General features: G+C 40.1%; 1 protein-coding gene across 1 annotated transcript in view; it reads left to right on the forward strand.

The window, feature by feature from the left end:
• LOC147176656 (uncharacterized) overlaps positions 1 to 27240 on the forward strand; it is a 36621-nt gene that overhangs the window by 8889 nt on the left and 492 nt on the right. Inside the window, exon 3 of the mRNA XM_086071334.1 lies at positions 24650 to 24734. Coding sequence (XP_085927460.1) covers positions 24650 to 24734 — 85 coding nt within the window. The remainder of the gene's footprint in view (positions 1 to 24649; positions 24735 to 27240) is intronic.

Below are 27240 nucleotides of genomic sequence, written 5' to 3' on the forward strand. Positions count from 1 at the left end.
CAAAAATGTATATGCTCAGCTTCCATTGGTCAGTCTATGAATGTAATCTCTTTTCAATTGTATTTATCTAATTGATCTTATTTTCATTTATTTGTGTCCATTTTATTTAATGTTTGCATTTCTATTCATTTTTGTATTTGAGTTATTTCCATGTACTTTTATTTACTTTATCCATTTAATGTATTTGTTAGTCGTTTGTATTTTTCATTATATGTTAATGATTTAGACATATTTTTGTGATTCAATTTTATTTTATTTTATTATGTTTAATTAATTTTACGAATGTTATTCATTTTATGTTTTTTAAGTTTATTTTTAGTTCAGTGATTTTAATTCACATTTTAAATCATTTTATTTTGGTTGTATTAATTTTATTATAATTATGAGAATTTATGGTTTTTAGTTTTATTTACTAATTTTAGTTATGTGTTTTTTTTTTAAAGAGTATTCTATTTTAGTAATTTTCATTAATATTTTGTATTATCTTTTTAATTTTTTGGGCAATGTATTCGATTTTTTGTGTATTTCAGTTTTACTTGCATTTTGAAAGGGATTTGCAGAAAAATATACATAACAAATAAAAATATTAAAATGCATATGTATATGTTGCTTAATAAATGAAGCTAAAATAAAATACATGCAACATTTTATGCAGTATATACACCAAATCTAATAAATATTAGATTCATTAGAAGAAATCATGCATACAGTAGCAAAGTGTTGCCAACACACATAATGTATGTGCCTTCTTAGCATTAGCTCAACTCGCAAGCATGTAAATGTGACCCCCCCCCCCCCCCCCCCCCCCTCCACCCCTACTACGGCATACTGCTGCCAACTGCCTTAATTGAAATATGATGGTATCGACTCTCGGGGGTCAATAGCTGGATTACTGCACCTCATGTAAAACCCGGGCGCCACCAAACGACTTTGCAAAGCAATAAAGGCACAAAGTCGTTTACGTTTATGCTCGGCCGTACTTTTCTGAGAAAGCTTGCAAAAGCAATAAAGCAAACGGCCGCTTGCCAACTTTACGGCGGCCGTATAAAGGAAAGAAGTGCATTGCGCTCGCCACGTACAGGACGTTACACGCGTGTTGCCGTGTGTGGTTTTAAGGCGAGTGTGATGACATCATAAACACCGACGCCGGGGTGGCGCTTGGGACCAAGGAAGAAGTCGTTACATTGTGGTGAAGATCTGGATGAATGTGGAACTCGCATCGTTTGGCATCAGATAAAATTCAGCAAAAAATAAAAATAAAAAATTGGTTTGCATCAACACGCCTGTACTGCAGAGTGTGCATTCTACAGATGAAATAAGGTCTTCAACGAGGGTTAGGGTTTAAAATTTGTGCTAGTTATGCAAATTAATGTTGTGGGGCATTAAGCTAAGTTTCAAAAATTGGAGTTTCAACTTGGCCTAGGGTCTCAGTTTCGGGTTTTAAACTATTGTTGTGGTTTTAAATTGGGGTTTCAAACTGTTTAGAGTTCCAAAGACGGGTTTTAAACTTAGGTTGAGGTTTCAGACTAGGGTTAGGTTTACAAAAATGCACACACAAAAAATATTAGAAAAATAAAACATTTGAAACTACAAACTAAAAAAAAGAAGATTTAACAGGGGGGGGGGGGGCTTACAAAGATAACCTGAGCCTTTTGCTTTGTTCAGTGCGTAAAAGACAAAAGTTGTGATAGCATTCATGAAACTTTTCTCACTCTGTTTTTGTGTCTTCTTTGAAAACAATGTGAAGAGCTACTCAACAAGGTGCGAGACGAGACGTCAGCCAAACGGCACTCATTTCCTCACCGCACCTCCAACCAAACGGGTATTACAGACGCCATCGCATCCCATCTTTTCCATTTGACTTCGCTTTCAGCCGCTCTCCTTCCTGCCACTTGGCAGACATGCAAATGATCCTGTCAATGCCCCCCCCCCCCCCCCCCCCCCCGACTCCTCACCTCGCGGCTCCCGGCCAGCCCTGCAAATAAGTCATACCCCTTTCGCTGGAATGGGGAGGTGGGTGCGACCCGAGCTGGCTGTCACAGTCCATTCTGCTTCTCCTCAGTCACGCTGGAAAGAGAAGTGAAAGAAAAGAAGGCAGGAGGAATTGCTGTTTGGCCGTGTAAATCCGCTGGTAATGACAAGCGCTTTGGCATCGTTTACGCCAAGAAATTAATAATGTCACATCCGCAGAATATTCACTTGTGTTAAGGGGATGTCTTGCAGGAAAATTGTCAGGGTTCTTATCAATAGAACTGTCAGTAAACTATAACAACAATATATATTAACAATAGTAAGTCATTTAAAATTAAATTGAAAATTGAGTTTTAAAAAAGGACAACTAAAATAAACACTAAAATTGAATAAATTGCCCAAAATAAATAAATAAATAATATGCTAAATATAAATGAAAGTCACTAAAAACAAAAAGGAAAACAAATGGATTCGTTTCTGTTCTAAAAATAGCTCACCACTGAGGGGACATTGTGATTCTCTTGGAATGTTGTAGATGTGAGTGTTAACATGAATTTATATGAATAAAGTGTTCCATATTGACATTTATGTTTCCTAATTGAAATATCATTCGACATCATTAAACTTATTTTAAAAAAATGTGTTCACCCTGAAATTTGAAATAGCTCCTGAAAGTGAAATACACCAAAAATGAAAATATTTGTTAAAAGGTCATTATTTTGTATAGGGACAGCAAAGTTTGTGTACATTGAGGCTTCTCTGGGTCAAAATTGACTTGTGTCTACTAAAATAGATGTATGTGCTAAATTAAGGAAAATGGTATTAATGGTTTCTGGAATCTTGAAATGTTGATATTTTACATTTGAGAACTGTCTTTGCGCCGCCACATTTGCACACATTTCTGGGGAAACAAGCACCTGTTGGTCTTTGAAGGTTTAATTGGAAATCTCAAAAGATGAAAAAGGCATTTCCACACTTTTCACACTGCACTTAGATTTTTTTGGCACCCACCGTATGCCCATATTGTTACTTGGAAGTAACAGTGGGCTTCTCCCACTGTTGCTATTGCTATTGCTATTGCTATTGCTATTGCTATTGCTATTGCTATTGCTATTGCTATTGCTATTGCTATTGCTATTGCTATTGCTATTGCTATTGCTATTGCTATTGCTATTAGCACCCTGAAGTCACTCTGCTAGCAAGTCGTATTTGATGCGCGACAGTGCTCTCATATTGAACATTTTCCAATTTAGCATGACGCGACACGCCATTCTGTCCTCGAGACCTCATAGCACATGCAGTACACAATGAGGGGTCTTGTTGATGGTGAGGTCCGCGTTGCTAAGTGCAGTCTGAAAAGGCCTTAGGACTGAACGTACGTACAATACTAAAACTTAAGAAACAGAAATGATACAGAGGTCAGAGGATGCCTTGACGGAGGTGCGAGATATGCATGAATGGAAAATGAACAGAATGTGAGGGTTTACTGTGATTACAGCGTGACTTCCTGTGTGATTGACATTCAGAAAACGCAGACGGCGCCCCCCGCAGGCTCAGCAAAATAAACACATCTCGGCCGAAAGGTGAATGCGCCTCTTTGTGCTTTCTTCTGGCCTTTTGCACTCATCGAGACCCTGCGAGGTGGTCCGGCTTTTTTCTTTTTTAATGGTTTATCGATGCAGCCTCGAGCCCCCGACTGTGTGTGAATGTGTGTGGATATGAGCAGAACATGTAATGCGTGTGTGTGTGTGCGCGTGTTTGACGAGGCTGACAGAAGAGGCGAGTGGAGGAGAGGAGGAGCCCATAGGAAATAAAAGCACATAAAGACGACATGATCAGCTCATATTACATTAAGAGGAGCAGTGTTTGTGTGTGTGCGCGTGCGTGTGTGACAGTAGCTTGACTGCTACGACAATATCTCGTCTCTCTTGCACAGCACAGCTGCTTGGCTCGCTTCAGAGACAAAAATGTTCAGCAGCTGGCACATTACTTTGAGATTCTTGTGGCTATTTGTGTTATTTCATTAAAGTAAGCTTATTTGTATTATTATTTAAAAAAATAATAATAATTTCAAGCGTAATTAGGTCCAACTATGTTTTGGGACGGGTGTCAAACCCAAGGCCCGGGGCCCAAATCTGGTGCTTTACATAATTTTAAGTGGCCCATAAAAGCATATTACGTGCACCCATGTTTCTTCCGAAAATCCCAAATTGTCGTCACTTTTAAAAATGTTGAGATATTGCAAGCATTATTTTTGGGGTTACTTTTAAAAGTAGAAGTAATTAAACAGTATTTACTGGCCTCTGATTTCAAAACTAGTTTTTCATCAGTTTGCTGTGTTTATGTAATACACTACGATGTGGCCCATTTTACTAATGTTGTTCATTTTATTATTTATAATATATACAATAAAATGTATACAAAATATTGACATTTAAAGATTATGTAAAATTGTATTATTAACAATAAATTTATATTTAATGAGATTGTGTTGATTAAAAAAAAAAATTAACAATTGCTTAAATTAAAACCCTAACCCTGGTTTGAAACCCTAATCTTGGTTCTCACCATAATTGCAAAATTTTCACCTGGGCTTCAATTCCTAATTACAAACCCAAACAATCTTGAAACCCTACTTTGAAGCCATAATCTTGACTTGTCACCCTAATTTCAACATCTTAACTCCATCTTCAACTTTGAAACCCAAGCCTTGATTTGAAAATCTACTTTAAAACCTTAAAACATATTTTGTGAAACCTCAACGTGTGTTTCAAACCCTACATTAAAACACTAGGCCTCACTTGAAACCTTAATGTTATAGAGTTCCAAGTCTCGTAGGCAACCTTTCTATTGTTTCACCCTACCAGAACCCTAACTCAACCCCCCTCAACTCTAACCCTGTCCCAAAACCCTAATTTGTGACCCTAACACTGAAAATCCCAATTTGAAACTCTCTCCCTTATTTGAAACCATAAACCTGGAATTGACACCCTACTTTAAAGCCCTCCTCATGAGCAACAGACATTCAGTCTCGCTTCAACCATTAATCCACCGTGTGGGATTCAAACAGTGACACTATTCCAGCATACCATCCCTCCCATCACGTTTAACCGTCAGCGGCAAAAAAAAAAAAAAAGCCTCAATGCACTTGTAATTTCCATTCACGCTTTAAGAGGGATTAGCCTCCTTCGTAAAGGAATTGTTTGTTTTCCTCTTTTCATAAGGCATCTTTTTCCCCCTCAGCTTTTTACTCGGGCTTTCTGGCATATTTGTCCTGTTTTTTTTTTTCCCTCTCCGAAACGGGCTTCACAAAAAAAAAACAAGAAAGACAAACAATGGTATCACTCGGCTCACAATTAAAGCAGACCGAAGCGCTGCATTGATGATATGTTTGCAACCCATTCAAATGGATAAGAACCCTTTATTGGGGGGCTGCTTCAGTGCGCTGCGCCGCCAAAACAAAGACGAGGGAAAGATGAGAAGCGGTGCACTGCCATCTGCTGAGTGCAAAGCAAAGGACTGCACACGCTTCAAACCAACAGTCGAGACCCCAATTTCTTGAAACCCTACCTTGAATCTGAACTCTGACTTGAATCCCTCCTTTCAAAATCGAACCCTCGTTTGAAAAGCCTGACCCTTTCTTAGAACCTGGATTTAAACTGCTTCTTTGATGTCTAAGGCTGTTTGTAAACCCAAATATATTCTTGAAACCCAAGCCCTGCACTCGGAACCCTAACCCTTTCTTGAGACACTTGTTTCATCTCATTACTCTTGTTTGAAACCCTGCCCTGATCTTGTAAACCAACCTTTTTTAAATTAGGGTTAGAAGTCAAGGTTAGGGTTTTAAAGTAGTGTTTCAGTGTTGGGGTTTTAACATAGGAAATCCCTAAACCTGTCATGAAACACATTTTTTGAAACCCTAACCTTAGCTTCAAATGTTGATTTGAAAATTTAACTCTGGCTTGAAATCCCAAAAGCCTAGTTTAAAACCTTAACCACAGTTTGAAACCCTAATTTGAAACCGCACCTTGAAAACGTACATATCTTGACAGTTGGATTTTTTAACCCGTAATTTTATAGCCATTATTATAAATTGTGACCTTAATTTGACACTTACATTTTTTCATCATCAATTCTATTAACCTTGAATTCTCGTGGTATTTGTGAGTTTCCAAACTATGGACAACTCGTCTTGTACGGATCCCGTTGAGTCCTTTTTGAAAAAGAGCGAGATGCATTTTTATCTGGTAAAGATGTTCGTACTTTTTTTTTTTTGTCTACGACGACGACATTCACATGCGTTGCCGTGACTGGTCAAAACAAAAGTTTGGTAGACGTGCGTGGAAGTTCTTCCATCGTCCAATCAGATCAAAGTATTGTCCAGAATGTCGAGCTTTTCCGAGCAAATCACAGTTGGAGCGGTCGCAGATTGATATTGTGGAGAACTCACAATATCAATCTTGCTTTTGCCAGGTTCAAATTTTATTAGCCTGGAAATCCAGACTCACTCGCAGCTTTGCGAAAGTGTCTGGTCTACTGCCCTATCGGTCGCATTTCTGAGGCGGGGCAAACCTGAGCTAACCGACAGTGGAATGAACCAATGAGCGAAGAGCGGACATGACGTTTTTTTTTTTTTTTGCCAGAACAGAGTAAAAATCAAACATGGCTACTAGCCGAACAGAGACAGTAGTGAATGACTTACGTCGTCGTTGCGGGAAAAACTTGAAGATTCGCGGTGTCATAAGTCACTCATGAAGACGACGTCACGTTAATAGACGAATTTGATTGGCCGGCGCCGAATCGCTGTCTATGGACGCCTACCAGACTCACTTTCCTTGACACATTCTCACGGCTGAATATTTAATCTCAACTTTATAACCGCTGTAATCAATCCTTTGAAACCTTAACCTTCCTTTCAAATCCTACTTTGAAAGCATAATCACACTTTGAAGTCCTACTTTGACCAAAATTGTTTAATATCTTATTTTCTAGCTTCATGCGTGGACTCTGCCAGAGATAATATAATAATAATAAGTTTTAAGGTTTGAAAAATCTTTATTTGTGTAACAGGCTTACTATTTTTGCCAGTTTGGGGAAATGTACACATTGAACCCGTATAATATATTTGACACCAAGATGGACTATAGACTGAATCTAAATCTACAAGAAAAGATGTAGTAGCTCCAACACCATTTTTATGAAATCACAAAACAAACGGCCTTGGATGATTCATCTCATCTCAGCGCATCGCCGAGTGGATGACATTCTTAAGGCCGCTTTGACGTCTCAGCATGAGCTTCATGTCAGCATTGTGTCATGCAAACGATGCACATTAGTCATGGCCACTGGCAACGAAAGCCTTTCGCCAATGAATCGGTGATCTCGAGAGGAGGGTAGGGTGAAAGTCATAAACGTATTTATGACACACTTTTAACTCCAAACTGCTTCCAACTTTTTTAAAAATGGGACTTTATTAGTGAGCATAAAACCATCTGTCCACTTGACAGTTGGATTTAAGGCCTGCTCAGTCGCTCTGCAAGCGGACCTTGGCACGGCAACACCTTTCCGGTGGAAAGGTCAGATTGCATTTTGCATTTTTTGCATTTTGCATTTTGCATTTTGCATTTTGCATTTTGCATTTTGCATTTTGCATTTTTGCATTTTGCATTTTTGCATTTTGCATTTTTGCATTTTGCATTTTTCCATTTGCATCTGACTGAGAAATAACTTGTATCGTGAGCAACAATCAGAAGCATGTATCATCAACAGAAAAGTCACGGCAAGATTTTTATTTATTTTTTTGCCTACGCCATCTGATATAGGTCGCCATCTGAAATTTGGGGTGAAGTGGCCTGTCCGTCGCTGCTCACAGCCTTAATTGCCTCTGAAGTCATCCGACTCGATCGACTCCACTGTCCTTCGCTTGTGGCCAACAAACAAAAATCATTCGAATTTTGCACACACGTCATCTTGAATGGCAGCGTACAAAGCCGAGTTGACTGGAGTGCGACACCGCTCCGCCTGCTAAATCAACCCAACATGTTAATTTCACACAATCCAATCACGGGGGATGATTGACGTGCGACTTGACGTCCTCACCCTGGCCTCCCGAGTCTGTCCTTGCCTTACGGTGTGTTGGCATATTGGGCTGCCAGACACTTGAGGGTGGTAGTAAGTCTTATAAATAAGTCTCGAGTCTTAACCTTCACATTTCAATCAGGTCCCAAGTTTCTGGAGCCAAAAACTGAAGGAAGTCAAGTTGAGCCACCGCAACACGAGAGAATAAGAGAAGACACAGAATATACTCACATAGCCGACTGTGTTAGCAGTGACGCCCGCAACGTGTGAGTTCAAATGTGCTTGTTTTTGAGTCGCAACCAATCTCCTTTTCCGGTTACTCTTCTAATATCACACGGTTTTTACGGTTTTGTAGCTGCATTTAATTCTACATGTATGTCATCATTAGTAGCTGCGAAGATGACACTTATCACCACGACAGCCAGTTGCAATTGACAGAAATCAACCGAAAACATTTCTTGACAATGATATGTTATATTGGCCTCACTAGCCTAAATATGACATCCTGATTAATGTTACGTTTGCAGCAAAATCCAGACATTTTTATCCATGTCAGGGGGCGGCCATTTTGCCACTTGTTGGCGACTGAAGATGACATCACAGTCGCTCAGGGCTCTGACAACGAGCAATCACAGTTCACCTGTTTTCCGAAGCTAAGCTGTGATTGGTTGTTACCTGAGACCTGATGTAATTTTCAATCGACAGAGAGTGGCAAAATGGCCGCCTTCTGATATTGATAAAAACTGATTGTTTTTGCTGCTTAACTCATTTTTTGACATCAGTAACAAAGACGTAAAGAAAAGTACAAGGGGGGGGGACTTGGGGGCGTTTGACTTTTCCCCTTTAAATAAACAGCACAAACTTCTCAGCCACGGTACGTCCTTCACGCATGTAACGTATTGTAAAACTAATTTCTAGTCACTAAAAATATATATAATATACATTATAAAACACATAAAAAGGGAAACTGGTGTTTACAGTTTCATCCACAGGTTGACAAGTTTGCACGCACTACAAGAAGAAAAAAGAAAAGAAAGAAAAGGCGCCCTATCTTGAAAGTGATTAGAATCATCAAGTCTAAGTCAACTCCAGTCTAATGACTACTTAGTCAAAGTCAAGCCTTTCGTAGGTTTTAGCCAAGCAGGTCGCAAATCTGAAGTCATGTGAGCCTCTCCGCTCATCGCTAATGCCTGCCATCAACACCTTGCTATCAGCCTCCGCCACCGCAGCAGATGACAGCGACGGCGGACTTATATGCGAGAGGCGAAAGGCTATCTCTTGGCTTAGCGGGGGGACAGGTAGCATTTAACACCGCCCAGACGCAGCACCCTCCAACCCCCCCCCCCCCCCCCACACACACTCTTTATGGCTGCAGAATGCGGCCGCATTACGAGCCAAAGTGAAGCGATTGGATCACAAATTAAAACCCTTTCAACCCAGGCAGATGGCACAGAGGGGGGTCGGGGGGGGGGGGGTTGATAGGGATGCTGGGAAAAATGAAGAACACAAGAGAGCATTGTCGCGCTGGTGTCAAGCCAACGACAGCTACACGGTATGGAGACAAGGTCACGGAAGGAAGATAGAGGCCGGCGCTATGCTCGCTCGCGCACGCGGGTTTGATGGCTCTTCACTTTGTGAGCCTCCATCTTGTTATCTGTGATTATTACAGCAGCTTTGGTCATTCCAGTCTGCAGCCACATACGGACACATGTAAATGCGTGTGGTACTACCCTTGAGGGATACATGAAGAAGAGCAGTGCTGGCAAGAAATACTTTGTTACTGCACTAAACAAAAAAGTGAACGATTGATTGATTGATTGATTGATTGATTGATTGATTGATTGATTGAGTGGGAGCCTTAGAGACTTAAGATGAAAAAAACAGCAGCAGCCAACAGTAAATGTGTTTTAGTTTGTGTATTTTAAGGTATCCGATACCAGCCACAGATACTGAAGACAAACAAATCTGACATCGAATGAGTCATCCTCTGCAGTAGTAGCGCTATACTGTGGCAGAAAGTCTTTGTACACAATTTGTTGTCATTGTTCTAAATACAATTTTATACATCAAAAGTATTAGCGGTATCAGTGAGTACTCAGAGTGAATATTCGTACTGGTATAAAAAAAAGTGATATCAAATATCTCTCGTAAAAACTCTTTTTTTACTCATTACTTTTGGACTCAAGTACATTTCAGGGTCTACTTTTTCACATTTACTGAAGTGTCGGAGTTGAATCACAAAATCGACTTTTGCCAGAGTCTGCTTTTCACACATACCTGTACTTGCGACTTATGAGTACATTGGACACCTCTGTCGAGAGACACAATTACGCACATGGTGTTGGCGACGTGATGGATTGAAGCGTTCCTGATGAATTGTAACGAGCACACAAATAAGGCGGACAAAAAGGATCAGACGTACATAACGTCGTCCCTGCGGGCATCGCTATTAGGGGACTGAGAACACCAGCGAGATAATGAAAAGAATATTGATTTAATGATTTACTGCAGCTGCATGTCGGCTGATATCGTTATTACACGTCGATGCTCATCACGATTCCGCCTGAATATTAACTATAAGCAGCCATAAAAGAAGAAGCCATATCATCTACATTAATGGCCATCTGACCTTGTACAATACAGTCGAACTTCTTAGATTGAACACAGTCGCTTTGCAGAATTTGTTAATCCTCTGCTTTTCCTTAGATTTGGATTTAAAAATAATAAATATTAAATGTCATCCATCCGCCGAGGAAACGGTTCAAATTTGGTTGCAGTCAACCAACTCTTAGGCCAAGTATGTCTTTGGAGAGATCCTCAAAATGGCTGCTTCAATACAAAATGGTTGACTTCCTGTGCGCACTTTTAGGGGCATGAACGTTACAAACTCTTTTTTTGTAGATCTACACAGTTCCCAAATTTCACGTGGCCAAATGACACGAGCTTTTGGAGCTGACCTTGTTAATTTCACAGATTTTAGAGTTTTATTGTTTTATAGCGAGTTATCAAACTACGCCACCATGTTCTCACAGAATGATAAAAATTCAACTAATTCACCATTTAGCACCGTCCATCTGTCTTTTACACCTGGTTCCAATTTGGTAGCAATTGAACAATATGTCTGGGACAAACTTGTCTCCGAAGGTCACCTACAGTAAATATGACATACAAAATATTGCCGACTGTTTATATTCCTTTCTGCAAATACGGGGATTGTCTATATTGCGTCTTGGACTCCAGTCAACTCAAGTCACTGTTTTCATGACTCGTGACTTGAGTTGACAAAACGTAAATACGCTTGGAAATGTCCAGTTAAAAAACGTTTTTTTTTAATCTTGTCTACAAATCTATATCATCCAGTAGTTTTTCTTTTTTAGGATGAAAAAAAAAAGTTTTGCTTTGTTTTAAATAAAGTAAATTCCATTTTAAAACCGTACACAGGAGCTGCATGTTATAAATAAATAAATATATTTTAACTGAAGTATATTTCAGTTAAAATCAGTACATTTGTTTAAATATGGCTATAACAATTAATGAGTTTCATTGATTAAAAAATCCATTTCAAAACTCATCCATGCATGCGTAATCATTTTTGATAAATTAGCCAATAATCTTTTTTGAAGGCCAGGAACACTTGTGTAGGTTTCAGGCAAACTAAAAAGCACTGAAGTGTAATGCAAGCAGACATTTGTGTGTGTTTGTGTGTCTTCATGTAGAAATAAATCTGTCTCACTTTACTTGGTGGATTAGCACCGTCCAATGCGTGTAATGTTATTAATCTTTGATATCACAGAGGAGATTTGATTTAATCTCTTGCGCACAGGAAGTCTTTTTTTTTTCTTCCTGCTTTCACTTCAGAGACTTTGGGAGATCTGACGCTCGTCTCCTCTGTCACCACAGATATACTGTCTTTATTTTTTATTTCAAAAATCAAACGCTGAGGCAAAAGAGACATGAGGGGCATTTGGGAGGGAAGAGCGTACCCACGGTCCCAAAAATGTACAAAGATCCCAGGCTAACTTTGACATAAATCATTTGTTCAAAGGGACTGATTCAAAATATATTGCTTCCAAACTTTAATTAAGCTGCAAGCAGCAAAGGGCCCTCGCATTCCCTTTTCTTATAAACGTTTCTCAAATTGATCGTCAAACTTTGACGCCATGCTCAGCCCACATGAGATGGTGTGGGCAAAATCGCTTGGCAAATTAACATAGCACGACTGTCTTAGATACTTGCTTCTGACTGGGGCTAATTAATTCCCAAGTAGGAGAGTAAGAGGCCTGCAAATTTGTGATTCAAGTCAACATTTTTTACTTCATGTTCAATTTTGGGCATGTTTTCTTGTGTCTTAATAAAAACTCCACTATTTCTTGACAATGCTTGAAAGGGGTGAAAAAAAAAATATATATATATTTTTTTTTCAAACTTTCTGAATTCATTTAGGGAAGGATTGTGCCGGGGATCACTAAAATAAATACTTGTCGCCTTTTGTACCAGGATACAAAAAGGAGCACAAGATCACTTCTAAAGAGCAAAAGTCAAGTAAAAAAAAAAAAACCTGCTCATAAAATGTAATAGCTAAAGGGCACCAAAGACAAAGTCACTATTTTAGATGGTGGAATAGTTTCCTTAGCAGATATTTGAACATCATCCTTTTAGATGATAGCGCGGGCGGGACTACAAACAACTTTCCAGTGCAGCTGGAGGTAAAGAGCTCACGGTGTTTCACAAAGCGAGTGCAACAAATTGGGTCAGAGATAAACGTGCTTGATTTCTTAATGCAGGTAGTGAGTCAAAGATGGCAAACTGGGCTCCAAATGATATCAAAACCTCATTAACATCTACACGGCAGGATGCCGGAATATGCTACCTTGCATGTGTGAACAGGAAGTCACCTCAAGAACTGTAAAAAAAAATTACAAATAAATAAATACTGGCAGTCAGTACTGTAATTTACAGTGCATCTACTGTCATTTTATGTTACATTATAGTACTATATTTTGGATTTCAGTATGTCACCAATTAATTTTGACTACACATTTTTTTTTAAATAATCTCTAGTTACAGGTGAATGTGAAATGTGAAAAAATCCATAATTTTTATCAACCCTCAATAGTAGGACAATTTTGGATCTTGTTTTGCAACAAAAAAAATCCATCACGTGCAATTACTGCAATCTAATGAATTGTTATGCTAACGTATGATTTTAATTATTTATTTAATGATATTCTTCAATGAATAATTTCACTGTTAATTTACTTGTAAGAATGACTAGCAGTAGGCTACATTTGTAAAAACAAAAAAAACGAGTTGGTGCAATTTGAATTTATGGAGGGGTTAATATGACCGTACATTAATATTAATAGTAGTTGTTTTTAACCTGGAAAATGGCGCCACCTCATTGACACTTTGGGTGTGGAGGGAAATGAGTGGGATGTGAGATTGGTTGGCTATACTTGAATAAAACGTCAAAATCGGGCGCTCGTCAGCCATTAACGTTTAACAATAGCAAAGTTAACGACGCCGTAAATTTAATCTCCAACGCGCTCGTCACCCGCCGTTTTGTCAAGAGCCTTATTAAGCAGACTTGTAAAAAATTAGCGGCCGACCATCCCGCCGCCATCACGCACAAAATGGCTTCTGAATATCACGCAGGGCACTTGATCTTCATTCATTAACCGTGCGGCTGAACCGTGAATGTTGGTCACCCTCTTTTAGGGCTGTCTGTGTAATTGGGACAAATAAAGTTTTTTTTTTTTGTAACTACTTGGCCTCATCCTAATAAAAATAAGAATTGAAACATTTATTTTTTGTTTACAACCTCAGCTCGAGGGCAACCCCTGCAGGCGTGACGCTGAAGGAGCAGACAAGTCGTCAAACGATTCTCCAAATTCCTCCCCGCCTCCCGTCTAGTAAATTAGCGCCACTATTTGTGTCGACGCTGGCGGCTCTTTAATTGCAGTTGATATGTGCACTTGCGTCTCGTCAGCCTTTTTTTTTGCCGTACCGTTATCGCCCCCAAGTCATATGAGTGAAAAACAAAATAAAGAAATAAAGACCTCACCCTCGAGCATTGTCACGCTTCACAAGCCAATTTATTTTTATAAGCACGCTAGTTTTTTTTGCCACATTGATCCAATAAGAAATGCTTGTTTTCCTCAAATTGTAATCCCAATCTGCAGAAATGCCATTCTTTAAATAGTCACTGGGTATGGCACTCACTTCAGACCAATGAACACCTCTGTCAAAGAGTAACTATAATGATGTAAATTGTAAATATTAACTCATTCACTGCCATTGATGGCTAAAGACGTCAAAAATTCATTTGAACTATTTCTATTAGTTAAAAAAAAATTCCCACGTTAGTTAACAAGAGTATGAAAGCCTAGAATTTTTTTATTTGTATTAGAGCAGATATAAAATTTTGAGTTAACTAGTGAAGTCATGCGATTAATTACGATTAAAAAATGTTTTAATAATCTTTTCTTTAAATAAAAAAAAAGAAAGAAAAGATTTTTTTTTTTTTTTTTAACAAATAAATCTTTTTTTTAAATTAAAAAAAAATGAAAAGTTAGGGGCATCAGGCGATTAAAATGCATGACTTCACTAGTTAACTTACAATTAATCACAATTAATCACCAATCTTTCTAAATGTACAAAAAAATTATAATTTTTAGTTTTTCATACTCTTAACAAAAATGCAAAAAAAAAATTAAACTAATAGAAATAGTTAAAAATAATTTTTGACGTCTATAGCTGTCAATGGCAGTGAATGAGTTAAATATAAAAGTTGCGTGCTGCCGCATTGGAATTCTCTCTTCTCACCAAAACAATGAACAAAGCAACCACTGGAGGGCGCTCTAAGGTTGCACAAACTCAAACGGTGAACTTCTGAAGGGCAGAAAATATGCTCAATGTATCAAAAATGATCCAAACAAAAAGAAACACAATATTAACATGAATAGCGCTTCTTACATGGAAAATGCAACACTAAGAATGTCGAGCATGTATCAAAGGCCCCCACAGATGCATTCATTTGCTGTCTTTGTGGGCGCTCAGGTGCTCTTGGCGGTGGCTTGGCTCCAGCCCCGTTTAAACGCATCCACGACTTCTTCTTGAATGCTCCGCTTTATGTCTCCCCGCTGCCTCATTTGGCTGCGGGGCGGCAGCTCGCTTGTTGCCCTTCGCCATTGCCGGTGTCCAATTCCATCACTGGCACCATCACAACGCCTTTCTCTTCTTTTTCTTTTTTACACCGTTTCTCTCACAAATCTTTCTCCCCCCGTTCCTGACTGCTTCTCTCCAGATGGTTGGTGACAGCTGTAAAAGCTCGTAGCAAGGCTCTGACCCACCCTTCGCCAACCCCTCGCCACCTGGGCCCCCGCGAGCCGCCGCCTCCTTCCCGGGCTTCCAACATCTCTGCGGCTGATGTTGGCGAACCGATAACGGCCTCTTTTATGTGTTGCTTAGCAGCACAAAGGGAGGCGCCCCATTGATCAAATACCAGCAGCTCAACAGGCTGCTTTGCTTTTTTTTCTTTTTTTTCTTGCTTTTTTTGAGATAGCACCAGCTGAGGGAACGCAGGGAAGAGGGAGTTGGACGATTCAAGTATCGGGCCTTGACTGACACTTTGTTTCCGTGCTAAAAACAGCTTGAAAGCGTTGCTGTCTGGAGCTTTCCAATCGTGTGTGTGTGTGTGTGTGCGTGTTTGTGTGCGTGCGTGCGTGTGTGTGCGTGTGTGTGAGTGAGAGGCATGCCAGGAAGATGCTATACATTTCTCAACCAGTAGGTGGCCTACACATCTAGCATACAAGTCAAAAAATTTGATCACAAAATCAACAAAAACAAAGAGGAAACTCATTTCAGCCGCATGTATCCTATACTCCATCCAAAAAAAAAGAGACTTATTAAAAACTAGGGGTGTCAAAATGAGTGTGTTAATTTAAAGTTGATTTAACGCCACTGATTTTTTTAAATGTGCGATTAATGACCACCCCTTACTTGGAAAGCCTGTACTGGGAGAATTCCAGTCGCAACACCGCAGACACGTCCACGGCAAAAATTAGCAGTAATAAATGTAATAATTATGCATATATTTGTGGAGGCTGTGGTCAAGTTGTATTTTACAATTTCAAAAATGTGCAGAATTTCACAAATTACTTCATGTTAAAGATTAGATAGCTTAATAAATATGAAAAGAAAAATGGACTGAGCTGTCACCAATGTCTTACAAATGCAATTTTGCCACCTAGTGGCAAAAAAATGACCTCAACACAAATCAATATCACACTCGTTTTTTTTACAGTACAGTACATCGTTTTAATATTAACTCAATTTTATGAATTATTATGGAATTACTGTATCAATAACTAAAAGATGCAGCCACATTTCTATTAGTTTAACATTTTTTACCACTTTTACGCTAACAAGCGTATGAAAACTTAGGAAAAAAATATTTGATTGTACGTCCCACCGGCGGGAGGCCCCGGAGACGACCCAGGACACGCTGGAGAGACTATGTCTCTCGGCTGGCCTGGGAACGGCATGGGATCCCGCTGGAGGAGCTGGTTGAAGTGGCTGGGGAGGGGGAAGTCTGGGCTTCCCTGCTAAAGCTGCTACCCCCGCGACCCGACCTCGGATAAGCGGCAGAAGATGGATGGAAGGATGGATTTTATTGTACATTTTAAACAGATATAACATTTGTGATTAATCGTGAGTTAATTATTGAAGTCATGCGATTAATTACGATTAAAAAAACGATTAAAAACTCAAAACACCTAAACGCCTGGGGCGGCGTGCCTCAGTGGTAGAGTGGTCGTCTTGCAACCTAGAGGTTGTGGGTTCGAGCCCATGCCATTATGACGACCACGTCGAAGTATCCTTGAGTACGATACTGAACTTCCCGATGCTACATCATGAGTAGTCGAATGTAAAGTTGTTTTTGCAAAAACTAATCTTTTTTTAAAATAATAAATACATAAATAAAAAATATATAAAATAAATATATTTTAAAAAAAAAATTAAAAAACTATCCAGTCTTCAGTCACCAAACTTCTGTTTGATGTTCAGTCATCCTGAAGGTAACCTTAGATGTTGTCTCTCCTCCTTCTCACCATTTTGGTGGCAGCGGTCCCTCGCCGCCATGTCACCGCCTTGGCTCGCCCGGGCTGTCACCCGTCAATCAAAGCACACAAGCCCGCGACCCTCCTTGTCCTTGGACTTGACGAGCCGATGGAAGTTTTCCAGCGCGGTTTTCACCTGAAGCAGCAGCACAAAATGCTTCCCGCCTCACTCGTCTTTCTGTTGATGTTATGAAAAGAAGCGGGACTGAAATAACACAAGGACGTGCATGTGCCCGCATCGAGCACCACTAATTCCCCAGCATTGGCGCCTACTTCAGGGCCTTCGAGCAAGAGGCTCTTCTGGGCTCATTGGTGGACGTTCAAGGAGGCTCTTCAGGCTTTGAACGCTCCGCACAGGTGCAGAGACAAAAGGCCGAGATTAGTGGAGCTGTTACTGTTTAATTTCTTAGGGGAAGCCTCGCCTTATTTCTGCATGAAGTGATGCTCAGCGTCCTTTTGTTAACTTCGTGTTTGTTCGCTGCACGAAATGACACTTCAAATTGAACACTTATCCTGTCTTAAGATAGATGGCAGTTTGAAAAACCAAATTAGTAACCCTAACAGTGGCACATTGACTTACAAGTTTAATTTGTTCTTTTTGGTTGTAAGTACTTAAGGTACTCAAATCAAATAAATGTATCCCATTGAAATGAATTGGAATTCGGTACGTTTTTTTTAATGTGGCCAAAAAAGCACTGCATTTAAAAAAAAAAAAATGGTTTCATAAATTTGAAGTATTTGTGTGTTGATGTGCCTCTAAAAGGTGTGGCATACTTTGACAACCTAACGCTGACTTGAAGACCCAATTTAATACCCTAATCCCGTCTTGAATCCCAAACTTGAAACCCTCGTACCGTATGCCAGGAGTTTTTCTGTCAATGTGACATCAGAATGCAGTCTTGGCTTAAATGTAATCTGTTTATCGGAGAAAAAGTGGAACATCAAAAACCATCAGTGGCTGTCATGTTTGCATTTATCATCACAAACCGATCAATATGTGGTCAGAGGAAAAAAAAAGAAAAAAGCAGTCTTCAAAAAAAGCGATGGAATTTAAGGATGCACACAACGTGTTATTGAATCAAGTTTATTGACAGGAGCCAGAGTAAACACACATTTCAGTCAATATTCAAGAATCCGTCATAATCAAAAAGCCAATACCACATGAGAGCTCAGTTCAGTGAGCACCAAGAGATTAACTGGTACAGACTGTAGTTATTTTCGTGTCTGATTTTGTCCAAATCACATTGAAGTCGCCAAGCAGATGGGACGCAGGCGACGAGGCTTGCTCTTCAGGCTGCAGCATGACATGACATGCATAGCATCTCATTAGACGGGACCGCTTCGCTGAGCGACAGGCGTGACACGAGTTTATCCGCAGGCACTTAACGACTCAACGGAAACCATGTTAGATTGTTTTACTTTGGAATTTCGGCCCGAGCAGGTTACTGATACGAATTGCTGATATGTCTTTTTGATTAATTGCTGTAGAAAAGTCAAAGAAAATGCTTGTTTGCTATGTGTATAATGCATGGCTATGAGTACTTCTGAAATGACAAATTTAGTTAAAATAACCTTAAAATATGTTATTATTAATAATTAATGAATATATACGTTATGATATGAAGATCATGTTTCTGATTATTCACAATAATTATTAGCAATGATTTCACAATGCGGGAAAGAGATTCAAATCAGTATCTCTTTTCACACTGCACTTAGCGACATGTATCCCATTTATCGTGTATGTGCTCGTGTGAGGAACCGATCACTGTGAGTTTTATCTCAATAATTCAGGGACTAAAACTTGCTCTCGGTCTTTGCACGTTCAAACGTATTTCATGTATTTAGAAACAAATCATTAAAATCACGTTACAGGGTCTTGAACTCCAAACCCTCTTACTTATCCGGAACTTAGCAAAAACACATATTTATGTAAATGCTAGAATGTCTATGAATTTGAACATTAGCATGTGGTTTTCTTTTTGTGTGTAAACATGTGATATTGTTTAATTATTTGTTGAGGGCATATTTTGGTATGTACTTATAAGGACATTGTTGTCGATTCAGTATAAGCATATTAATCTATAGACAATATTTCATGTATGTTGTATTTGTTTAGAACGACGGCGTATTAGGGCCACGTATAAATATATACGTTTTTAGAGGGTGGGGGCAAATTTGCCACTTTATAAAGTGGCAGATTTGCGAGAGAGAAAAAACATTCAGAAACTTAAGAGAAATGCACGTAGCGTAGCTATAGTCTAGTGAGAGGATTCGTTGGTGGTTTTATGGGACACTTTACCAAATAAAAAGGCAGGATGGAGACAAATTAATTCTTAATTTAAACTTTACTCGTCATACACAGCAGCTAGAGTGACAACACTTCCTGATTCCCTATCAGCTGACTAAACACTAACCAATCACGAGCTAGCATACTTTACTCAATTTAGCTACTTGTACAAAAAATACCAAAATGTTTGAATGTGTAAATAATAATTCTGGAAACATAAATGTACAAGTAAATCTTTATTTTAACAAATCAACTTAAATGCTTGAGGCGTCTTTGTCGCTGGCAGTACCCAACGCTTCAAACATCATGTGGTTAATCTCTGCTAAAGCCATTACGATCTCCTTATTTGAAAACCCAAACGAAAAGTTGTAAAAACGTTATAAAGTGGCAAATTTGCGACTTTTTTCTCTGAATATTGCCCCTGCCCTCTAAAAAAAAAAAATAATATTTTTTTTTATTCTAGAGCTCAGTATTGTTCATTCGGAATGTCATCATCATTGCTCTTTTATTATTATTATTATTATTATTATTTATTTTTTTTTTTTGTGTGTGTGTGTGTGTGTGTGGGTGAGTATGTGTATGTGCGTGCGTGCATGCGTGTATTTGTTAGCTCACCAGAAAACCTATTAGAAAAAATCTCATACCGTTCACCTAAACCGAACACCAGGAGACCCGAGGGGACCAAAGAAAACCAAGGAAGGTGAAATCCAGCACCGACCAGACACCCCCCACCAGAACTAAAAAAAAATAATTAATACGTGGACCTAATACGGTGTCGTAGTTTAGACCTCCATTTAAATTTTTATTTTTTTTTAAATCCAAATACGTACTTTTAAAAATGCAGCCGTAAACACATACATTATCCAAAACGTAACAGGAAATATATGATACTTACCAAAGATCTGCGCTTGCTAGCATGTATGTTAGAAAATGTTCACTTGGCAGGATAATGAATGAGAACGCAACGGCGTTACTCTGCACTCGCTGCTTGTGTTTTGCGCTGCGGCAACGTTGACACAGTTTGGAAAGCGATTCATATGTTGCGCAAGCAACAACCAGTGGCAAATTCATAACGAGCTCGTCGTTAGTGGTAAACAAACAGGGTGGTCACTAAACAAAGCGCTTACAACAAAATGAAACGCACACATACTGTAACTATGGCACCCAATAGGGAAAAACTAACACCTGCAGTATCATTAACAATAAAACAAGTCATTAGCCGAGACGCTTTACGTTTGCCGCGAGGTCAGAGGCAACGGGCAAATCTCAAGTTTCTTGATTTGCAACTTCCACAGTCCTCAGCGCTCTGTTTACGTTTACGTTTCCCACCAGAGCGAGAAATGCTCCTCTGTCTATGCTCCTAAATTTGATTTGTCAACTCTTGAACCTGTTAGAGTAGACAATATTAAGTATTGTACTCTTTGCGTGTTCAATTAACTGAATGGTGAGATCCTGGTGAAGAAGTCCCTTTGCAAAGGTAAATAATTATCAGAAGCTTCTGATGACAAAAGGCTGACGACACTGAAGCCGTGTTCCATCAGGTTGTGTCTGCGGCTCTCCGTCACATCCTTATTTATTGAAAAGTGGGCGAATCCGAAAAGTCTCCACCCATCAACCCACAGTACATTTGGTTACAACTCAGTGAATACAAGAGAATCTGTTCCCATGGGTATAAATCAGATTAGAGAAAAACAATAATAATAAGCCTGTGACTCCCTTCTTCCGACCGGCAGAGACCGGCCCCAGACTAAAACTCCCTTTTAGATAGCAAATGGAATAAACCCGTTGCCCTTTCTCTCATGAAAATAACACAGATAAAAATACAATTCTATTCATTGAGCCATACTGCTATAACTAAATCCAAAACGGCTAAAATATAAATTGAAACTAAAAAAAACAATGTTAATAACTCATCAAACCCTAACCTTTAACCCCTAATGCTAAGCTAACCCCTAACACTCTCGCTTTCTGTTTGTGTGTGGGAATTAAAACTGTCATCTGTGGTCTTTTTAATGATTGAGAAATTGCGCAATAACAGAGCGACAGTGTGGCTTGAAATGAAAATGTTCATCAACTTGCTGATTGAAAGGATTCTATAAAAAAAAAAAAACACCAGAACCGCAGTGGGCCAGCGGTTGTGCGGAATTTGTTTCCTGTGCACAATCAGCACGCAGAGAGTGGCGGTAATTAAGGAGCACTACCCCACATGGATCCCATCCGGTGAAGCGGGATTTTAATTCCGGGCTAATTGAGCTCATGGCAAGGATGGCGGTGGGATGGCCCGGATGTCCTGCCGGTTGAGCGACCGCTGGGCGGGGGGGGCGATTTGTAAAGCTTTAGCAAATATGACCAGGAAACGGAAACCGGCCAGACGCGCGCACACCTGAGCCATCTCACAGCTCGCCGAAGGGGAGGCGGGCAAACATTCCGGTTTTAGCTTTAGTCTTTAATGGCAGCCGCCGGCGGGAGGGAGGGGGGGGGGGTGGGGGGGGGGGGGGAGAGTCGTTTGATTGATTTGCTTCATTTGAATTCGGATCTCGCCTGTGATCGGCGCCGACAGGTTCACACCCACCGCAGAGAGAATAAAAGACGCAGAGAGGGGGGAAGTATATTTAGAATTTTCCGGGCTGCTGAAGACTAATCAAGGCAGACGTTTGTTAAAAGAGGCCTTTTTCTTCATCATCATCATCATCATCGTCATCGTCACAATTATATTATAATCTCTTTTGTTGGGTGCCACCTAAACTCATGTGCACTACGTCAGTATTGTCAAATCTCTCAAACTGTGATGAAGTCATGTCAGGGGTAGGGTTCGGCTAAGGTTCAAATATTAGGGTTTAGGTTGTTAGGGGTAAAATTCTGAAATGTAAGACGTTAGCCCCCCCCCCTCCCAGGAGACTGACGATGCACTGGCCAACTGCGGACAGGTTAAATGGCTTGCATGTCTTTTTTTAGCCTTTGGGGTACAATCATGGCGAGTTAAAACCCCCCCCATCAGTGTTGGGGTGATAAGAAGGAAGTGGAAAAAGTGTCCAACCAGGCTATAAATACTGTAAGACTGAAGCGGGGGTGAGAAGAAAGGAAAAGGAAACCCTGAGAAACACAGGACAGTGCAAAGTGCTAATCTATAAAAACCACAACTCGTGCAAAACAGTGCAAGTGCCTGTAAAAGTCATTTAAAAACAAATCACGCAAACAAATGTGGAAAAGCCAGCAGTTAGTCACGAGTTTCAAGACAAGGCGAGATGGGAAGATAAGTGGTGCGCCTGTTTGGCCCCCGACCCCTCGTAACCCCCTCGGAGGCTGTATATACACCCTGGGGTGCCCTCCATTGGCCTGTCTGCACCCGCCTAAATTAAAAGCAAGGACCATTTATTACAAAAGCTTTTATTGATGTAATGTCTAATTAAACTTTGGAAATGGTTAGTCATGGCTCGTGTGAAGTGTGAGTCGCCGATTTAAGGAGGGAAAAAAAAAACGTTGGGTTTAACAAGCCAATCGGGATGAATTGTTTGAAATTTCTCAATCCATTGACGTTCTGATGATTTAGACTGGCTTGAGTCCAACTTCAGTTGCTTTCCAGGCCACAATTGCCAAGCATTGGGAGCTCATGTTATTGGATTTTTAGCAAGCTTCTTTTTTTTGTTGTTGCTATGTGAGTTAACAATGTCTTTGGAATAAATAAAAGCTTAATAAATGATTTTGAGTCAAGAGAGTAGAATAAAATGGCGTGAAGGTAAAAGCATGAGTATAAAGCACAACGTATATATATATATATATATATATATATATATATATATATATATATATATGTGTGTGTGTGTGTAAAACTTTTTTTATACACATACAATATATAAAACCTAAATGAGGGTATGTAAAATGAAAAAAATAAATGAAAATAAAATCAATAAAATATTAATCAAACCAATAAAAACCCTAAACTAAAAAGGTGGGTGTTGAGCCTGCTTTAAAAAAAATTGTCGAAACAACAGGAAGAGATATCTGGAATTCCGTTTTGCCTCATTGAAACTCATTTTGGGATATCTAAAACAATGACGTCACATTGGCGTTTCTCATTTCAGATATCTACAGTTGAGTTGCAGACTTTTATATATGAATGGCAAAAGTGACGTTTAAGATCTAAAATGACAATGTTGGATGGGAAGAATGCAGTTGTAAACATCTGAAATCTTCTTTTTGAATTGAGTTGCCGATAATATAAAGAGAGTCCTCAAGTGGCGTCGTACGCGACCACTGCGTACGACGCCCGTGCCTCATATGTAGCACCTTCTTTTTCATTAATTTCCCACAGTTGTGACGCCATTTTAAAGTTAAAATTGTGTCGTTGTTACCTCCAGCAACGGACGTCCATCAAGCATGTCGGCTCGCCATCAGGCGCGTCACATTTCCGTGTTTACGCTTGCATTAGCTCCGCCCTGCCGTCCGTTAGCAATGAATGTCCTTCCGGGTCGCGCAAACATGTTTTCAAATGATGATTTTGATGTAAACATGGACTTTGACGATGAAATTCGGGTTACATCGCCAGCGTAGGAACGTAACTCGAGGACCCCCTGAGCATGAATGGCAAAAGTGATGAGATCTAAAATGACAATCTGAAATGCTCTTTTTGACACATATCCAGTCCATCCATCCATCCATTTTCTGTACCGCTTGTCCTCACAAGGGTCGCGGGGGTTGCTGGAGCCTATCCCAGCTGGCTTCGGGCAGTAGGCGGGGTTACACCCTGAACTGGTTGCCAGCCAATCGCAGGGCACACAGAGACAAACAACCATACTAACAATCACACCTGTGGACAATTTGGAGTGTCCAATTCACCTGCCATGCATGTTTTTGGAATGTGGGAGGAAACCGGAGTACCCGGAGAAAACCCACGCAGGCACGGGGAGAACATGCAAACTCCACCCAGGAAGGCCAAAGCCCGGACTTGATCTCACAACCTTTGCACTGGGAGGCGGACGTGCTAACCAGTTAGCCACCGTGCCGCCACATATCCAGTCTTACGGTTTAATGTTGACCATAAGGATGTCTGCAATACTAATAGCCTGGGTGGTTTTCACTACAAGCTGGGCAGGGTTAACTGAGGTTAAAGGTCATTTGATATCTGTATTATTTTTTTTATCTTTGAATCGTTTCTTTTGTTATCTGTTTTTCCTCTTTAATCTCCAAGAGAACAAACGCAAGATGACCGCTCACGAGGAAATCCGCATATCAGCCGCCGTAAGGCCGCGGAAAAGCGCCGACGCTGTTTTGAGGTAAGAGCCGTCAAGCTGCGTTTTTATGTGCATGCGTCGACTTGTCTTTGTTGTGAGCGCGTGATCTGCCATCTACTGTGCTGGGATTGTGTTGTTCCTGCAATTTGAATTGGAGACCAGAGAGAAAGCGCAAGAGGATCCCGTGTGTGAGCAGTGCCCCCTAGTGACCATGTCATGAATTCAACCAGGGCGGTCGGTCTTCCATACTTTTGGCGGCTTAAAGCATGTCATGTCATTGCAAAGGCAGACTCGGAGCATGTGTGTGTCTTGAGTATGTGCGTGTTCCGACATGAATAAATTGATGTCAAGCAAAGCGCAGCGTCTCCCAGGAACAGGAGGAGGAGGAGGAGGAGGAGGAGGGGGGCGGGACAAAACATCAACACGGGGGGAACAGATGAGCGTCTCTGCGTTGCTCTGATTAATTCGCAAACAACAAGGGCGAGGACGAATGAGACTCAAAAGACGACGACGAGGACAGGACGGGGAGGCCGGGGGGGGACGTCGGTAGCTCCTTGTCGCAAACTGCTCGGCTGCCGTTTCCTCAAGGTCGCCGGGTTAACCGGCAGCCGGGCGACGTTTGCGGGCTGCTGTCTGCCGGCCGGGGGGGGCCCCGGAGGAACCCCCAATCAATGCTCACATTTCAGGGCAAAAAATGATGGCAAGCCGGCCGGCCTCTCAAAGCAAGATAGATGAGGGAGAGAGTTGCAGCAAAACAACACAGGTCAATAATATTCACAGCCTCCAGGAGACAAATACGCTAAATAGAAGCTTTTTAATTTAGTTTTGTTGTTTTTGTGCACAATGGATGTGAGGCTCTGAAAGATAGTTGCTACGTATCACCTTTATGCTCCAGGGAGCAAGAAACAGCTTTGAATGAACAATTCTCCTCAGTCATGGTACTGAAATTGGACTTTCTCATTGAAGAAAGAAGCCAAAAAATGCAATTCAGTGGTAATTTACACAGCCAAGCATAATGTGGTGACCAAACACTCTTTTTCGTTTACTTCAGGGTTAGGGTGATAATTAAAGCTTCGTGTGCTTAGTGTTTCGGGGTTTGATAGGGTTAGTTAGGGGAGTTTTAGGTTGTAGGATGTAGGGTAGGGTTTAGGTTAGGGTAGTGGTATGATCAGGTTACAGTTACAGTAGGTGTTTTGGTAGAGGTTGGGTTTAGAGTTTGGTTGAGTTCATTGAGTTCACCCGAGAGGTGCAGTGGGCACAGGCACGGGATAATGAAAATATATTTAGGGATGGGCGAGTACGGATACCTGGTATCGGTATCGGTACTGATACCAGCCTTATTTTAAGGTATCGTACTCGTGATGGTATCGGCCATTTTACAATCAGGCACTATAATTAGAAATTGGAAGAATAGAAAATTGCCATTAATTTCATGCAAACATCTGTCTTTCTGTCAAAAAATGTTTAAGGCCTGTCTGGTCGGTGCTGGATTTCACTTTCCTTTCTTTTCTTTGATCCTTCCTCGGGTCTCCTGACAACCTCAAGACTCTCGCTGGATTCTGAAGTATTCAGTTTAGGTGAACGGTATGGGATTTTTAATAGGTTTTAGGTGAACTAATGAGTACACACTCACACGCACGCACACACACGCACATGCACATACTCACCCATATAAAAAAGAAAAATTTATTACAAAAAAATTTGGAGAGAAAAAAAAAGAGCAATGATGATGACATGTCAAATCGGTAAAATTACCGAATGAACAATACTGAGCTCTCCAAGAAGAAAAAAGAAAAAGGAAAAAAAAAGAAGAAAAATTTTAAGGCCACAAATGTATAGCAGGCTTGCAGCTCAGCGTCGTTTGCGTGGCCGGCACTTGCCGTGGCTGCTCTCGACAGCGTCAACTGTCGGCTAGAGCGCTCCACAACAGCACGAAGCGCGTACCGTCAAAAAGTTGGACTTTTGAAATAATTCAGCACGCCAGTCAGAATAGTTTGTGCAGAGAAAAAGGTTCAAACTATCTTAAAACGCTTTGACAAAAAATTTAAATAATCTTTTTGTCTTAGTCACAAAAACACATTTAGGTGGTTTAGCTGGGATGTCTGTCAGAAAAGAACAGTATTAATAAAATAAAATAAAAATAATATACACAAAAAATGGGAAGAAATAAACAAAAAAAATGTTATTATACTTTTATACTAAAGTAATTATAATAAAAATGGAAAAACAACTTGGATTCAAATAAAATGTTTTATTTTGTTTTATTGCCCTGAAAATAAAAGAGAAAGGGGGGGTTGCAGGAAAAAGAGAATAAAAAGGGGGAACACAAAGAAATGATAAGCTAATATAATTGGAAAAAGACAGGACGTCTTATTTGGGCTTTTTGTACAGGGTTAGGGATAGGATTTTGGTTAGGGTAATAATACAGACAACCCCTATTGATATGCATGGGGACAATCTCATCTCGTAACTTATGTTTGTATTTCCATTAAAACTTTGGTGATTGACCAGATTTTCTTTAAGCAGTCTGATGTAAATGCAAATGTTT

Source organism: Leptonotus elevatus, chromosome 3 (assembly GCF_054856555.1).
Source record: "Leptonotus elevatus isolate MCC_2025b chromosome 3, RoL_Lele_1.0, whole genome shotgun sequence".
NCBI lineage: Eukaryota > Metazoa > Chordata > Actinopteri > Syngnathiformes > Syngnathidae > Leptonotus > Leptonotus elevatus.